Source organism: Cygnus atratus, chromosome 1, assembly GCF_013377495.2.
Source record: "Cygnus atratus isolate AKBS03 ecotype Queensland, Australia chromosome 1, CAtr_DNAZoo_HiC_assembly, whole genome shotgun sequence".
Lineage (NCBI taxonomy): Eukaryota > Metazoa > Chordata > Aves > Anseriformes > Anatidae > Cygnus > Cygnus atratus.
In genome coordinates, this window is record NC_066362.1 from 152,890,155 (window position 1) to 152,907,911 (window position 17,757).

The 17,757-nt window shown below is 43.0% G+C and overlaps 1 protein-coding gene and 1 long non-coding RNA gene across 3 annotated transcripts in view; both read left to right on the forward strand.

Moving 5' to 3' along the window:
- The first annotated feature begins 12,218 nt into the window (after positions 1-12,218).
- Positions 12,219-17,757, forward strand: part of STK24 (serine/threonine kinase 24) — a 53,987-nt gene continuing 48,448 nt past the window's right edge. Inside the window, exon 1 of one of the 2 annotated variants that reach the window (XM_050713207.1) lies at positions 12,219-12,561. In XM_050713207.1, the coding sequence (XP_050569164.1) occupies positions 12,517-12,561 (45 nt within the window). In that variant the 5' untranslated portion in view covers positions 12,219-12,516. Of the gene's footprint in view, positions 12,562-12,633; positions 12,912-17,757 lie in introns of those variants that run through there. The other variant, XM_035557031.2, reaches the window with a different exon arrangement.
- LOC118253052 (uncharacterized) lies at positions 16,501-16,906 on the forward strand. The gene is made up of 2 exons (XR_004780322.2): positions 16,501-16,659; positions 16,750-16,906. It is a non-coding gene; the product is annotated as an uncharacterized LOC118253052 (long non-coding RNA).

Consider the following 17,757-nt stretch of genomic DNA (forward strand, 5'->3'; position numbering starts at 1 on the left):
AAGGTGTATTCAAGAGCACTTGTAAATCATGGTATCCCATTAACTGTCCATGCAGTAAGAGGAATCAGGGTATTGCTAACAGCACTGGATAATATGCCTCATTGGAGATGTTAAGAAAAAACTGTTCTAACTTTAAATGCAGCCTCTTGAATCAAGAGGAAAAGATTAATCTCTTGTACAGAACATGGTATCCTGAAGAAACTCCCGCAGAATTTGCACTCTTAAAATGTACCTCAAGCTCAAATACCATAGCATTAAAATGTTGGAATTGCACTTGGCACTATTAGACCCTGTGAAGAGGTGTATTTTTGTACTACATTTCAATTTTATATCATGAGAGAAACAAGTATTGCCAAGCAATAGTAATTGAAGCCGAACTGTCTGCATGACCCGTCTACCCTCATTGTTACTTGAAAGCAGCAGGTCACACGTGCCTTAAATTCTTTTGTATGTCCTTAAGGATTGTGGGAGCAAAGCTCCTGGATTTCTCAGGTTAAAATGTTGTCTGCACTCCACATAGCAGTGACTTGGACATGCACTCTGCTGTTCTTTGTATGCCTGTTAACTACCCATTTGACTCCTGGTATGTTCTTAATTAAATGTATTAATGAGGTGTCCACTGAGGTAAACAGACAATGGCAAATGATATTTGGAATAACAGCAATAAAGCTTGTCTTGTAACAAAATATTGAAAGTGGGGTAAGAGTACTAATTTATTTTTGTTTAATTTTGTATGTTTATTTTTGTATGCTGCTGTCTAGACTGCCAGGGTGCTAGGATGGTCTTTCACGTATCTTCTGTTACAGAGAAGATAAGATTAAATTAATCTAATTAAAAGTCAATAATTCTAACTTCAGTCATTGCAGGTAGACAGCAATGTGGTTCTTTATTTCAGACAAAAATACTTTTTTTAAAAAAAATGCATTTAAAATTTGCACACCTGTCTGACCAGATAGCTACAGGAGTGTGTACATCTTGTGTGCTTGCAAATATTACAAATATACTGTACAGCTTCCACGTTGTTTCCTATTACTTGTTAGCTCAGCCCAATGACTCCTGACCGGGGCACTTAAAACTGCTCATGGTCAGATTCTGTGAACTGCATGAATCCAGTCCCTGCCCCTTGCAGTTCTTGAAAGTGAGCCTATTCACTGCACGATGCTTTTAGAACTTCCCTATAGTTTTGGAAAAATGTCTGTACAAAATTGTGCTTTTGTTTTTAATTTCTGAAATTAAATTCCTGGACTTAATTGCACACCACCTATAAATACCATTACACATCTTGACACAATGCTGCCACTGCCTTGCAGAGGCCAGAATACTGATAGTAAAATAATCTAAGAAGTGAAAAAGATATATTGTCAAAGGGGAAGTAACAGCTCCTGAAACTATCCTACTCTACCAAGAGGTGGGTCAGGGCAGTCAAGGATGCTCCACTTCCAGCCTAATTCAGTCACTACTGGTCCTCAGTAGCCTAGAGACACTGCTGCAGGACTGGATTTTGTGGAGTTTAGGACACTACAAAGATGACACAGGAGCCTACAACTCAATGGATTCAAAGGTTTGTGTGAAGATCAGTGGCTTTCCTCCACCAGCACCTACCCCATCACTTGGAGGCTCTCAGCAGCATCCTGGTCACAATGACTGTACAGGAGGATCGGGGGCAGGGGAAGGTGATCTTTTTGGAGAGGAGGGGCTGGGGTAGCTGTTCTGTAAGTGTAGAGAGCTCAGGGAGGAGCTAGGAGCTGCTCTCCTGCAGCAGGGCCTGCTTGAGCTTGGATGAAAGGTGCGTCGTCGGCATGGCAGTGTCACGGGCGAAGCCAGTGCAGAAGCAGGCACAGTTCTTCCCTGCGTAGACTTCACAGTTACTTCCTTGGGCAGCAGCGGGACCAGACATGGCCAAACCATTTGTGCTTTGGTGAAGGCTCATTTGTCTTGCCCTGCAATGCCAAAATGGCCGTGACACCTTCTCAGACAGTCCTAAGGAGACTTCTCTGGTGAAAGTGGCCCTGCCTTGGGTAACAACATCGCTGCATTTTGGAGGTGAGGAGGAAATAGAAACTGAAGCTGAAGAAGCTGCGTAACTAAATAAAAAATTAATGAAAATGATGCAAAAGCCAGGAGGGAAACAGAGCAAGGCACTTTTGCATCACTTGCTCTCTATCTGCTGTTGCAACCCCTCCTTTGACCTGCATTTGCTGTTAGTGGCAAATAAAACCCTCTTGAGATTAAGATGAAATCTCAGCTGTCTGCTCGTGCCAAAATCTGTTTGTCTTTCTCCTGTGAGATTCAGCTGATGGCAGTGCTTGTCCCTGTCAGAGTTCCTTTCCATCATAGCCCATATAGGCTTTTTTTTTCATTCCAAATTGAACATCCATTCCTTACAGTTTGGGAAATTATTCAATTCTGATGAACTTTTTATATTTTATTTTCTTAAAATCAGTGCTCCTGGAGCCATGCTGTTCGTCCTTGGTATTAAAAATTGGAAATGTCTTCTACTTAGATGGCAGTCCTATGTCCTAAAGGTTTTATCTTACAAAAAAACATTCCAAGTAAAGGTTAATTCAATTGGCACCGCTGCTCCAGGCTGGTACTTTACTTCAGCAGGGTGTCTGAGATCAATTCTGTAACCACCTAACTGAATTAATGACACCGAGTGCGTTTTCAAACTGCAATCTGTTCCCAAGCACGGGCAGGCAGGGGCCAACACTGCTGCATGGGTTTACCAACATCAGAGCCATGCTGGCAAGGCCTGGATCCGTGCTGAGTCAGCGAAGGGGCTGCATGTGAGCATGGAAATGAGCGTGGGGGGACAGCATAATGCAAGCGTACATTACCTACATTTACACCTGGGTTTTTGCTGCCCTACAGGAAGCAGGCGCGTGGGGCTAAAGGTGATGCTACTCCCCACCCCAGCATGGCCCAAGTGGCTGCTGCAGACCACCTCGTCCCCTAGTGTGAGACCAGACCATGGTCACTGACCATAGCATCATTGTCTGAGCTACAGAAACCCAGGGTAGGTTTCAGCTTTTTTGGGAGGGAGAGGTGGCCAGCAGTTAGACCAGCCCAGAGCCACCTCCAGCCTGCCCTGGGGCACCTTTCTGAGCCGGTTTAATTTTGTGAGGCTTTTTTTTTTTTCATCAAATCTGCATGTTGTCATTACAGATTCTAGGTAGTATTAATAGGAATAAAATATTTAATCATTTCCTATTTTTATTTAACATTTGTCACAGACTCCTTGCACAAACTTCCCTAATTTAAAGTAAATCCCCCCCTCTCGCCGGCACCGACTCGTCATTTCCAGCCACCAGATGGCAGAAAACTACACGAAAGAGACTGAAAAAGATGTGGTGGCACTGGGTCTGAGACGGAGAAGACCCTCTTGCGTCGTTTCGCAACGATTTTCCACTCCTAATTATCCCAAACTCTGAGTTATCCGATATAGAAAATAGCTAGTGCATGCATCACCACTGCTTTTGAAGACTCGGGCAGCTGCGTGTTTACGAAAATAAAACTACCCTGACTGATTTAGTCAAGCGATGGCCCCTGGCAGTGCCGTTGGAAGTCTTATCTGCAGTCTTCTTAAAACTTTTAAAAACCTGTTAGAACAGCCCAAATCCTAGGTGGCATTGTATAAAGAGACTTTGATATTGACAGAGAGTAAAGAAGAATAAAGCTGCCCATGTTGCAACACCCAACACTCTTACTCTAAACGTTGATAAAAATCACTGGGATTAAACCACCAGACATGAAACCCTGCCCTGAGAAGCAAAGCCCCAAGCAGCTTTGGGGAGGTGCAGCCATTTTGTGACAGAGAAATGTCAGTCAGACAAATGAAAGTTTGCTCCTGTGGGAGCAGCGGACTCATCCCAAGAGAAAATACCACCCCATGTTAAATACAGGTGTGTGTAGCCACTCCACCAACAGACTGCAGATTATTTTTATGTGGATACAAACCTTGGGTTGAATCTACACTCAGTCCTGAAGGACTAGGGATGCACTAATGTCAGGTTCCTGCCTCTCTGGAGATGTCCCATGCTGGTGATGTGTTGTACAACCTCTCAGCCCAGCCCGTTTCTTTAACAAGAAAGTCACCATCACTGCATTTTGGGGGAGACCCAGGCCTCTTTGATGGCAGCCTGGTGAGGCCATGCTAGGTAGTTGTGGAGAGTCACTGGATGGCAGCTCCTGAGGCACTTCCAACCAGATCTTCAGGTTGGGGCCCAGGACCCGTGTGCAGGGTCTGCTGCACCCTGATCCCTCTCCCCAGAGCTGCGTCTCCCTGCTCTGTCCTCCGCAGGGGAAACTGTGGTTCAGGATCGCTGTGGGTGAATCTTCAGCTCGGATTAAGCTAATATGAAACAATGCCCGTGCAGGAGGAGATGCTCACTGGGAGGAGCAGTCTTTCAGCAGTTAAAGCCCAGAACGATGCTGCACCCACATGGATTTCTGGGAGGTCTGCAGTTTAAGTTCAAAGGTGAATTGGAGTGCTTTAAAATGATCTCCACAGAAGTTTGTTAAACACCAAAGTCATTAAATACAAACACTTTAGGTATATATAAATCACAGTTACACTTATTTTGAAAGTGCTTCTTTCTTTGTTTCACTTGCAGAACATGGTTACACAGTTTTGGGTTTCTTCGGGAGGAATGACATAGAAACATATAGTGAAGTCTTGAGCTGTAATAAGGAACAGGTTACAAATTTTTATTTGCTTTCATAAATAAAAACAAATGCAAGCACAGAGCTGCATTACAATGCAAGCCCAGCTTGCTCTGTGAGAAAATCGCTCATGGAGATAAGTCACTGGCTATAGTGCCAGCCCTTATGCAAAGGAAAGAGAAAGGAAGATGTGCCATGAGGAGCTGATGTACTGCCTAGAAAGAGCAGAAATTGAAAGTCTAGTCTGTCTTCAGAAGATGCAGAGTCAGTAAGGTTAATTTGTGGCAGCAGAGACTGAGGCTAATTTCTCACCTGAGCCTCACCAGAAAATAAATGCAGGCATTTGGGCCCCCTACCGGTCCCTCTGACCCTTTCTATTTGCAGCTCTGGTGCTGAGGCAAATCCCCCTGCTATCAGGGACAGCAGGATGGGCAGTCGGTGCTGCTCCGCTGCATGGCCCGGCAGTGTTGATGTGAGCCTACAGGCCCTTAAATTTACTCCAGAGCAGGGAAGAACACCAGTGCTGTTGTGGTGCAGCAAAACCTGCTCTTCTTTGCAAGTAAGGCACCAGGTACCCACTCTGTCAGCTGGAAGAAGAGCAAAATCCCCAGGAAGCCTGCCGTCTTTACAAAGATAGCAGGGAAACCAAGCCGGCGACTGAAGAAGCCAAAGAAGCGCAAGGCTTTGGGATCCTGCCAAAGGTCTGGTGCAAGTGGGAGGCTGCAGCAGCTTTTTGTGAATGAAAGGAGGTCTGCAGGAGGAGGTGGGATATTGCTGGAGCTTGTCAGAGCACCGGGAGCGCTGCAGGAGCTTACCGGGTAGCTACTTTTAGAAGGCCGTGGGATGGGAGTGATGGGGAGGGCTCAAAGCACATGCACAGGCCCTGCGTTTTTGGTGGGTTCCTGCTGCAAGCTGAGAAGGTAGATTTTGTGGGATCAAAGAGCCGGAGCCACCACCCGACTCCACACAGGACATCGCGGATGCACTATGGATTTATAGCTCATCTGAGCCCACTGCAGGCCACCAGCGATGGGGTGAGCAGGCCTCCCTCCGTCCCTCGTCATGGTGTCCCTGCTGTGGGACACATGGGCTCAGCTCAGTGCTGCGACGGGAGACTTGCCCAGCCAGCTGTGGATGTATTTCCTGTGGGATCAGCAAATTGATCCAAATCATCATGCAGGCATGTGATTGCTAAGGCATGGAAGGGAGCCAGGGCTGGGAAAAAGGAAGAGCAGGATCAGCACTTTGGCAGCAGACTGCAGTTAAACTGGATTAAGCATAACATGAAACCAGACCCTAAAAAAAAAACATCATCACGTAACGATTTTCTTTTGTTACTGACACCCTAGACTGACAACTGAAACTTGCAGGAATCCATGTATTTCTGTGCTGAGTGGATGAATACAATACATTTCTGCCCACACAAGATATTACAGGTAGCTTCTGGTATACAGTGATATTATTTAAGAAAGGGATACATTTTGGCAATTCCTGAATGAAAACATTGCCACTGATTGCAAGACCACCACTTATCAGTTACCAATGAGACATAGTGCAACTTCTTCTTCAGGGACATCAGTGGCCTGCAAGCAAACATTTTAGATCTGTGATGAAATGAACCGTCTAGGGACAGAGTTATAGTTTAGAGCATCTCACCATGATTACAAGGTCACCCTTAATGCATCCATTTAGCCTGGAGATTCTGCTAGTCTGTTGTGTACATAGGCATTAATCTGAGATAAGAACTGATGTCTCCATTACTAAATGTGAAATACGAGAGGCAGATACAGAAGGTATGCCTTCTGTTTGTGTATGTTTGGCTTCTGTGACAAGGGGGTAAGAGAAAAGTTTATAAAAAGCAAGATTTAATGAAATGGTGCTCTTTGGGGACAGAGGCACCATGCAGTATAATCAGTCTCATGTTTCTTAATGAGCTCTAGCTCCCTATGTAATTTTAATTGCCTGTCTGGAATACTAAGATACTTTCAAGCACTTATATTCTGCTCATTATTAATAAAGGGCATGCAACACTCAGGATGTTTCTTCCATTTCCTGCCTCATCCCTGCTTGTCCATTATGATTCTCAGGACTACAAGAAAGTGCGTTTTCTCTTATTCATAAGAATCTCAAAAACCTGCAATTTTATATAAAAGATATGAAATATACCACTGCAGGAAGCCAAATTTGTGAATAACAGCATGTTTTACACAAATTTAGCAAATTATTGTTTTTTTCTTTGGGGAACATAAAAAGTTATTAATTTTTTTTTCTCAAATCAGTGTTTATGAGGCTTAAAGAAAAGGCCATTTTTTAACATCAAACTATGCTTCTGTAATAGACAAAATCATTTTCTGACAAGATGGATTGTTGTCCCATAGCTTGAATGTACATCCTTGTATAGTTGCAGAAGGCTGATCTGTGTGCTTCTGAAGCCATGTAGCTTGCCCTGCTGACATAAATACATGGCTACAGGGTTGCTGTTGGCACGTCATCAGAGAGGAAGAAAAGCTCTATGTCATCTTTGTGGAAGGGATCCTTTCCACTAAAAATTGAAAACTGACAAGCGGAAAAAACACACCCTAAGTTCTGTAGGGGTGAGATCCCCACACAGCGTGAAACGGAGCTTGTGGCGCAAACACAAGTGGAGGCAGGGAAAATGTTGGTCCTGGACAACACTCCTCTGCAAATATTTGGGGGGAGGAAGAGGAGAGATGCTGGAACATGAATGAATTAAAAATACTGAAGTCTTAGTTTGACCTCTGTTATGACTGTATATGCTTCAGCTGAGCTCCCTGCGCTCATGGCCAAGGAGATCCCCCTTACAACCAGGCCTAATCACAAGGATGGGACGTGAGCCCCCCGCTGTCTCCACTTTGTTTGTGAACTGTAGGTAAATAAACCTTCACCATGCAAATATCTTTCATTTAAACTTTCTTTTTTAAATATAAATGGTAATGTGCCAATTCAGCTATAATTAGGATACCAACTGAATAATATGGAGTCTAATCCTGTCCTCATCTAAGTCAAAAGACCAGATTTTTATTTCTGATACAGAGAAATTCTGTTCTCGATGTCAATGTGAAAAATCATGTGAGAAGGGATAGGATCCATCTGGCTGTATGGGTAAGCTATTTTAGTATTTTGCTGTCCAGACACAGCAAGTGAAGCTTAAAGCCTTTCTTTCTTTGATTTCATTACTGGGGCTCTCCAGAGTCCTGTTACTTTTTTTTCTCTTCTTGTAGACTGATTTACCAAAAGTTAATACTCTCTTTAATTTGTCATAGTAAAGACTACAGATTTCCATTTGGGAAGTTAGGAACAAGTGAATTCTAACATGTTACTGTCATAGGAACAAATCTTCCATGAATTTGTAACATTTTAAAATGAAAATATTTTAATTTTTGGTCCCTCCTGCATTTTGTGGCAGTGAGTCCCACTGTTCATTTGTGTTGCTACCTTCATTTCTCTATTTTAAAGTTTCCTCTGGATAGCTCTTGTTATGAGAAAAAATGTACAGTCACTCCTTAGTCATTTTCTCCAGGTCATTTATGAAGTTATAGAACGCTACCACCCCCACAAAAAGTCTCTTTCCTAGGCCAAAGAGACGTAATATATTTAATTTCTCCATGTAGAGAAGTTTTGATGACTCTTTGATCACATTTTTTTTCCATTTCTGTTTTCCACCCTACAGTATTGTTTTGGAAATAGAAGATACAGAACAGTCTGTAGGAGCAGTATGGATTTATAAGGAGGGATAACAATATTCTCTGTTATTTTTTTATTCCTTTCCTAGTAACTCCTAATATAGTTTTTTTCTTTTGACTGTTTTGAAATCAGTGACAGCCAAGATTTCCTTCTTGATTGCTAGGAACTACAGTATGTAAATGTAAATTGTTTTCCTGTGTACTTTCCCCCTTTATATTTTTCAATGCTGAACTCCCATCTGCTGGTGTGTCACTCAGCAGCCAGTTGCTCTGAGATCCTTCCACAACTCCTTGCACTTTGTTTTAGTTTTACCTCATGATTCTTGGCAACGTCAGACTGTTTTGCCATTTTTCTCTAGTCTCCTTTCTAGATCATTCACGGATATGCCAAAGCAAGATTGGTCCCAGATGGATTCCTGTGGCAGTGTACCGGCAAAGCCCTCCGCTGTGAAATGCAATTATTTCTTCTTTCCTACCTATTATCAGCTATAGATCCACGTGAGGATTTCCCCTTTAATCCCAGGACCACTTAAGGTCTTTCAGGTCTATTTATGAAGAACCTTGCTAAAGCTGCTTTGCTTTGTTTGATACAGGCAAGTGTCATCCATTTTAGAATGTAAGCATTCACACTGGAACCTTACTGACAAGCTATTGAGAATTTCATTGCAAGTATACAGTCCATCGGGCTACTAGCAGAGTAATTAAAAAAAATCTCTAGGAATCTGGTATACACAATTCAGAGAAGAAATTACATTTTTATACGAGTTGTTACGAGAGCTTACCAAGAAATTGACCAGTCAAGGAAATGTAGCAAAAGAAAACAGGAAAGCCAGAAGATCGTAGATAAAGATAATAAGGAAAACAAAACAAAACACCATCAAGCCTAGCAGAGAACAGCATGGTACTATGACTTTGTTAATTGCTCAGACCTCAAGTCAAGGATGGTGGGATACCACTGCTGCCATACAGGGTGCCCAAAGGCAACCCCATCTGCTTGGGAGCCGCTGTGATCCTGCAGCCATTCGCTACTGCAAGCAATGCCATCACCTGCTCATACTTCTCTTCCCCAGGAAAACTTGTGCCTCCTTCTTAGTCACTGCTACATTTCCCACGTGCAGTATTTTGTAGACAAATATCCCAGCTGGTATAACCCACAGTACTTTTTCTGTGGTGTTTTTCTTTCAAAATAGGAATAGTTATTTATTTATGGTATATGACGAATTTTAAAAGAGCTAAGTTTCCGGTATATCTTTCATTTCGGAAAACATCAATGGTCTTACATCTCTCATTTGAGAAGAAATTTTGGTCTTGGACAGAAAGGTAAAAGGACAATGTTTTTTCTTCATGGGTAGTTTATAAAAAGAAGTTCACAGTCACTGCCAGTGCAACGATGCAATTATATTCTTCTTTTATAACATTTATCTTCTGTAACCAGCAAAGCAGAAATTCTTTGCATATTCAAAGTGTTGCTGCAAGTTGAAAGCAAACTGACTGTTGAGAAGTCAACACATAAATTGATTGAATCTTTGCACGTTGAAAACATCTGGCTTCAAAAAGATACAAAAGAGAACAACTTTATTAATAAGAATTGTTTATTTTTGAAGTCTTTGTCATTGTATTGGAATGGCAGGCCGTCATAACATGCTATCATTCTATAATTAATAAAGATTTCTGCAAGAGCAGCCCTTCTTTGGAGTGGAATACACAAAAACATTTTTTCTCGGGTAGGGTTGAGAAAAGGAGTGAAAAAAATGCAAGACTTCTGTTTCTTAGTCTGTAATGAAGGAGCTTAAGTTTAAAGCAAAAGACTAGCATTTACAAACTAGCAGCAAACAGAAACATGATCGTTGTTTTAAGATTACATTTAAAAGTATTTTGGCTAAAATTTCTCTAAGCCCAGAGTGTACTTGGAATTGTATCAGAACATAAAATGCACTATATGATACGTAAACTGGCAGAAATTGGACATTCCTCTTACTCCACTGGAATTTAACTTGGTGGTCCAGGATCTCGTTTATGATGTAGAATTTGTGTTTCGAATTTGCTTCATTGATTCCAACGTGCAAAATCACTCAGAGAGCTTACTCCCCTCGCTCAAACAATCCCTTTTTTAGGCACAGTCTTGCTGAATACGTAATACAGAACTGCAAAACCTTGAGATAAAGTAAATCCATGATTTTTACTCAGTGATGGCACACAAGCAAGAAAAAGGCCTCACAGTGGCCCTGGGCTAGGAGCTTACATGGGGAAAGTTACTTCAGAGCAGCTAGCACACAGTAATTTTTTGTGCTTATGAACCTTGAGCTAAAGAATCTACAAAATGAAAGTAGAGAGGGAATTAGCACGATAAAACATAAACAACCCTAGCAAATTAAGTTTGTGTTCCTTAGGAAACTATGAAAATTATTTAAGTCCCAAAGAGTATACTAATGGATAGAAAATAACAGCTCTATACCTTTCAAAATACAAAAGATAAAGCTTAGTTTTATACCTTTTGTCTCTTCACTCTGCATTGAATGTGCTCAGACAGAAAAAGTAAGGCAGCTGATAAAATCTGTGTTGTGATAACTATACAGAAAAGATCAAATCAAAACTGCACAGGCAATTGTAAACCTGGCAATTTCTCAATGAGGATTTTTAACACTCTGTGATGTAGCTCAGTGGTATTCATGGGAGAAAGAAAAAGGTTCACCTTTATCTCAACTAGATTTCTTCCTAGCAAGCTAAAAAAAAATTACTACAAACAGTGCAGCAAACATGGAGATACTAAAGCTCTACTTTTTAAAAACAGATTTCAAAAATGCCTTAAGGTGGAGATCAATGTAGTAGAAAATTTTCATAAAAATTCTTATGACATATTTGATTTTGACTGAGGCAGAACTCAAATGAAAGCTTTTATACTTCTTAGAACATTACTCGCTAGTAAACAGTAGAAGCACTCTTATATTTTCTGAAGCTAAAAAAGGCATAACTTAAAATCCATTCCCGCATTAAGGAAACTAGCAAGTCCTTCAAGAACAACTAATAAAAAAAATCCTGCAGTTCAAGTTTCCACCCAATTCCTATCCATCATCCTTTCCATTTTTCACTGTACTCAAGAGCTGCTATGTTTAGTCTTATTTCAAAGGGGAACAATTGGTGTGTATGTACATATAGTTGCCTGTACGAGGCTGTTAGCTAATTTTATTCAGGCTCGGTTGAGGGGTACAAATCACAGAGTTACGTTTCTGTAAGTTTCAGGAAAATAAGATTATGCAGCATTAGCTCAGCCTATGAAGACAACAAGGAATATCTTAGCTACAAAAAAAAGCTTCGGAGGGAGTTTATGTCTAACCATACGAGATCTTTTTGTATTTTAAAGCTTTTCCTGCTGTTAAGAGATTTCTATGGACTCTCTCTGGTGGATTACCTACTGAAAAGCAATTTATGCTGAGATGGTTTTCTTTAGCTCGGCTGAAAGGACTATGAACCACTGTCCCACAGATCCCACTGTCTGCCAGGCTCCAGTCTTTTCAGTACTTGTGGAGCTACCTAGCTGTTCGTGGGGGGAAAAGGAGGGGACCTTTCGGCCATAACCAGCCTATTGGAAAATGTGTGGTGGAGCTGTCAGATCTCAGCTTCAGTAGGCCAAGGGCAGGGAGTATTATATTGTCAAGTTCTTCAAGGTTTTACACAGGCCCAGGATTTCTCTTGTGCGGGGGAGACCCGGACTCCTGACCCGCTCTTCTTCCCTTCGCAAGCGCTGTAAAAACATCCAGGCCGTCATTTTGGCTTGCTGCTTTTGCAGCTTCTGACAGGAAGTCAAGTGCTTCCTGAAACCATAGCCCTCAGACGAGCTCTAGCGTTACCGTGACCTTTCTGAAAGCGTCCGCCCGAAGGGGAGGCAGGAAAAGGACACACCAGCACATGTCTAGGGTTTCTGCCATCTTCATCTACCGCCTCGCCCCGGCTTCCTTATTTTAAGCGGGCGGCCCCCGAGCCTGGCTCCCGTCTCGCTTCACCTGCTCGGCCCTACTGACGGGGCTGCGGGAGAGGAGAAGCGGGGCTTTTAGTTGCCAGAAACAACGAATAAATTAACAAAACCAAAAACAATCCTAAAACCTCCCAAACCCCGCAAGGCCACGGCCCAGGTGCGGAGCTACGGGGCTGGATGGAGGCGCCTCGCCCAGCCCCGAGGACGATGCAAGCCCAGGCGGTGCGTACGGGGGGAGGAAGAGGAGGCGGAGGAGGAGAAGAAGGAGAAGGAGGAGAAAGAGGAGGAGGAGGGTCAATGGGAGGAGGGATGAGGAAGCCGCCGTTGCATCCGTGACGGGCGCCTGAGGAGCCGGCGCTTGGGACAGCCCCTTTGCTGCTGGTTCGGGGGGAGGGAGAGGAGGAGGAGGAGGAGGGAGGAGGAGGAAGGAGGAAGGAGGAGGGGTGTACGAGCGCGGCGATGAGCTCAGCCCCGGCCCCTGACGCCGCTTGAGGAGCCCCGGCCCCCTCCCCGAGGCCTCCGCCGCCGCCATGGCCCACTCCCCGGTGCAGACGGGCCTGCCGGGGATGCAGGTGAGCGCCCGCCGCCGGCGGGGCTCGGGGAAGGGCGGGCGGGGGCCGAAATGGCGGCGTGGGCTGTATGGGGTGTATGTGTGGGGTGTATGGAGTGTGGGGGGTATGTGTGGGTGTAGGGTCGTGAAACCCCCGGGAACAAGGCGTGCTGCCAGCAAGGTCTGTGCCTGCTGGGTCCTTCCCTTAGGAGCCGCCGCTTTGCTGGAAGCATGCAAAGGGCTGTGTCTCGTTTCCTTTTTTTCCTTCTTTTTTTTTTTTAAAAAAAATCCCCCTCCAGCCTCCCAGTAGTTCTCCCCCGTGTTTTAATCCACGAAGTGCAGCTCGGCTTTTCCAGCCCCCTGATGCTAACGAGGGGAAAGCAGGGCCCAAAAATGTTGACCTTCAGCCCATGCTGCAGTGGTCATCTGTAGGACTGGCTGGGTGGATGGTGGTGGATGGATGTCTGGGGGCTGTGCTTGGCCCTCAGGGCTGGGTAGCTGCTGGCCTTACGTGATGGAGTTGGCTGGGTTTGTGCAGTAGCGATATATATATATATATATATATATATATATATATTTAAACAACCGATGTGGTTTTCTGGTGGTTGAACTGCTTGCAACGCAAGCTTCTGGCAGAAAAGCCATAAGGGCATCAGTGTCTGCATGTTATTCTAAGGTTTCCCACATCATATTAGATGCTTGCCTGCCGCGATCTCCAAAAGGAAAAGTTATGAATGGGAGGTAAAGGTTTTTTGAATCCTGGACTGAAAGGTTTTGTGCTTCGTGTGGTGTAAGTATTGATTTACTTGGGATTGCGTGCTTTTTTTGCAAAGCAGATTCTACCTCGTGAATCTCAGGTCTTTGCATAACCCGAGGGTTTGAATTTAAAATGTTATATTCTTAGGCACAGCGTGAGTTGTATGCTCAGGCTGCCACTGGATGCCAAACTGAGTATGTAGGCCCTCGCCCTGAACCGATTGCTTTATCGCTCGGTAGGTACTGCTGTGGAGTGCTCGAGTTTACCTTCCAAATGTGAGCCCCTTGCTGATGGCCAAAGACACACAGAAGTAACGTTTTCTTCCTTTGGGTAGGGCTGGATTAATGATAAATTTTCTGGTACTTATTTTGAAACAGAATCTGTATTTTAGGCTGAAAAAAGTCAGATTTGGAGTTGCTGGGAAGTAAGAGAATGAAGGTTCCTCCAGCAATATGTATGTATTGTCCATGTGTGTCATTTCATAATTTAGGGATCTGTTTTCTTTTTTTATTGGCTTGTTTGATTTGATATTTAGTTTGTAATACCGTGAGCTGTACTAAATCTGTAAGGCTGTCAGGATTTTTTTGTTAGTGCATATAATTTGGGGTTTTACTTCAATCTCTTTTTATTTAGGACAGTGTTATTATTCTCATGAATTTTAATGTATTATTATTAGAGTTTCTTGAGTGTTTGGGAACTTTACTGTGTCCTTTTCACACTGTTGTTAAAGACCAAACGAAGATAGGTAGAAGCATAAAATCCATGAGCAATGCGAAAGCTGCTTGCTAATTTTCTGCCCCCACTTCAAGATGCCTAGATCCATTTTCATTCTGTCAGAGTATACTGCAATCTCATAGTGGTCTCTTTTTAGCACACGATTCTTTTTGACTGTACTTGCAGATAAATGTTCAAATATTAAGGTACGTACTATGTGTGGCAGCTGCTTAAATAAGACGAAGTTTATGGTTTGTGGCTTAGGTAGAAGAGAGGAATGGAGCTCAGTTCTCTGAGGTATAATTAAATTGTCTAAATCATGGGACTGTGTTTTCTCTTTCTGTAGTGTGATCCTTTCTCCCCACCTACCAGCTTCTGCAACAAATGGTGTAAACAATGTCAGTGAGAAAGTTAGGCAGCTTTCTCTCGTGTTCTTCGCTGTGCTTGTCCAAGAGACCAGTCCGTATCCTACTGTGAACAAGAGGAACTTCCTGACCCCAAAAACTCACTAGTGCTTTGTTACGCTGTTTGGTGTGAGCAGAGGAGTGTGTAAGCAGGGCAGAGGAACGAAGGATTAATGTATTTCTCTCTGAACAACATATCTGATCGATGGTTGAAGAGTGATGCATGAAAAGTGAGTGGGTAGAGAGTAAGCCAAAGGAATGAGAAGCTGTGGAGGAAATGTAGGATGGTGCTGGAAGGTTGTCAAATCCAAGATTCACTGTCTGCTGCGAAGCGGGCATGTTCTAACCAGAATAGAAACAGAGCTGGGTTTTGACCTAATTTTCGATGTGTGCAAATAAGTTTGGACTCGATGTTTGTACTGCCCTTAGTTTAAGGGCTCTGTGTCGATAGGTGTTTGAGTGTGTGGCATGCAGGGGCATCACTACTAAACTGTCAGAAAGTCTTCTTCATTCTCTCTGCTTTACACAGCTGACTTAAGAAGAATGCTTGCTTGTCTGTAACGTGTGATATTTTCGCATGGCTGGCTCAGAAAAAGTGTGTGAGACCTGTAAAAGGGACTTTCAGACCAGGCTGGCTTGCACTTTCAAGGCTGTGGTTAGCTTCTACAGTTTCTTTATGAAACCATTTAAAATGATAAAATACTGTGTTCATAAATTAGTGGTACGGGTGCTTGGTGGGCTGTAATGCATTTTGAAGCCTGTTAGGAGTGTCTTGAACCAGAAAGCTCAGGATATGTAGACTTGCAGAGAGAAGCTCAAGGGCTGAAGCTGCAGAACACGGTACTGCAGTACATCAAGCTGTCAGATATCTGGCAGCAAGCAGTTTTAATGTAATCTTTAGCAATAAAATGCTAAAATTAATAGTTATTAAACATCTTTCTCCTCTCTTCCCACACTTAAGAAGGTTTTGGGGTTAAGCTATGTCTGATTTGTTTCTGTTTTCCTTTGTTTCTGAAGTTGGAGAACTAGAAAAGCAGTTGGGTTTTTTAACCTCATCTCTTTGTGTAATTCTGACTGTGTGAAGTTCCTTTAAAATGAACCATACATTGTGGTTTTAACAAGAAGAATGCTTTCAAGAACTATTGCGGAGGAAAGATAAGTGGCTCCATCAGTGTCAGATCCTGGAGAAGTGAGAGAAGCCCACAGGTGGTGTGTGCCTTTTTGGCACTTAGCTGTGTTCAGCCAGCACAGTGCAGTGGTTGGAGTGGATCTAGGTATGATACTTCTCTGTGCTTCTGCAGTACAGGTGAGAAAGAGTTTCACATGACTAAGAGCTTCAAATTCATTTCTGTGACATAATGGATGTGAATGCTGATGGATTGCAGAATTACTGATAAGAAATAGTTATTTCACCTTTCCTATTTCAGTTTCCTGAAGGGAAAAAAAAACACAGCCAAAACAAAAACTCTCCTTTTTTTTCTTTTTTGCCCTGAAATGCCCTGAACTTTTTTTTTTTCCAGAAAAAATATTTTCTGAGAAGTTTTGTTTGTATTTTTAGGTGTGCCCATATGCCACATTCATAAAATTCCTAATGTGCTTTTAAAATTGCATCATCTTGAAGCCAAAGCCTCTTGTGTATGATGCAACTTTTCTTTATCTTCCTCCCTTTCATTTTTTGGTAATAATAATAGTGCTTAGTATACCATTAAAAAAAAATCATTCTTCATTTTCAGTACAAGAACTGCATCCATTTCTTCATCCAAAATCTAATTAAATAAAAAAAAAATCACACCACCTTGCCACAAGAAACCCTAGCTAAAACTTTAACTAGATTTAAGTGAGAACTTGACAAATGAAGAAGGGCTGCTAAGTATAAAGGCACCACTTCTGACTCGGTGAGTGTCTGAACTGTAAATTTGCTGGAGACTGGAAGAGTGTTTTGGAAAATGCCGATGTTTACTTGTGTGTTCTTGCACTTTTCCCAGGATGTTCGCTCTTGGCTGCTGTAGGAGAAAGTGTTGGGGCCTCCAGGATGCTTTGTTCTGATCCAGCATGGCTCTTCTTGTGCTCTGACACATTATGCATATTACTGTCTTCCCTACTGTAATTCATTCTCCTTCTACAATAAACTGTTGTAGCTGTCTTGTGTGTGAGCTTTGTGTTTGGTAACCACAGAGCACTGGGTTTTGAAGGCTCTGAAAAGGCTGTGCAGCCTCTGCTGCCTTGTGTCTGCAGCACGTGTATGGGAGTTTCAATTTTTTTTTTCCAATTTCAATTTTTTGAAGGTTTGTGCTCACTGCTCTTGTTTAAGTGATAGTTTGATAGAGTAACCTGCAGCAGTTCATTATATGAAAGATCCTTGGATCATTATGGTCATGGCTGACCTGTTGTAAAATATCCAGGGGACAGATGCCCCGGACTCAGTGGCATATTATAAGCTTGGTCCTTCAGTGCGAGGACAGAAGGGTTTTCATTTTGCAGGAACAGAGTTGGCATCCTCTGGCTTTTTAGGTCAAAGGCTCCGTCAAGGCTACGCAACAGTTGTCTGGAGTTTTTCTAGACAAGTCAACTTTTGCCAACAGCGGAACTATTGATACTGCGAAGACGTGTCGCAGCTTCTAGCGAATGTGTGCCTACTGAGCTCTTTTCTCCTACACCCCCAAAATCTTGCTATTAAGTGTAAGCGGAGGAGTGAGAGTTGGTTTCCTTTGGACATGCAGTGGATGACTTCTTGGGGAAGCTTCCTAGGAAGTCATTGTTGCAGGGGGAAGCTTCAGGTTTGGATTTTATTTAAACCACGGTGCTGCAACCTCAGCCTGTAGAGCTAAAATGACAGCAGGTGAGTTATGGTTTTCTCATTCTTTACAGTTCTTTGTTCTACTCTTCTTGTGGCCTTTGCAGGTCCTTTTCTGTCAGGTGGAAAAATCCTAATGTGTGGACTGCTCTGCCTTTGGGGAGCAGTTTGAGGTAGTTGATGCAGTCAGCCCCAGAAG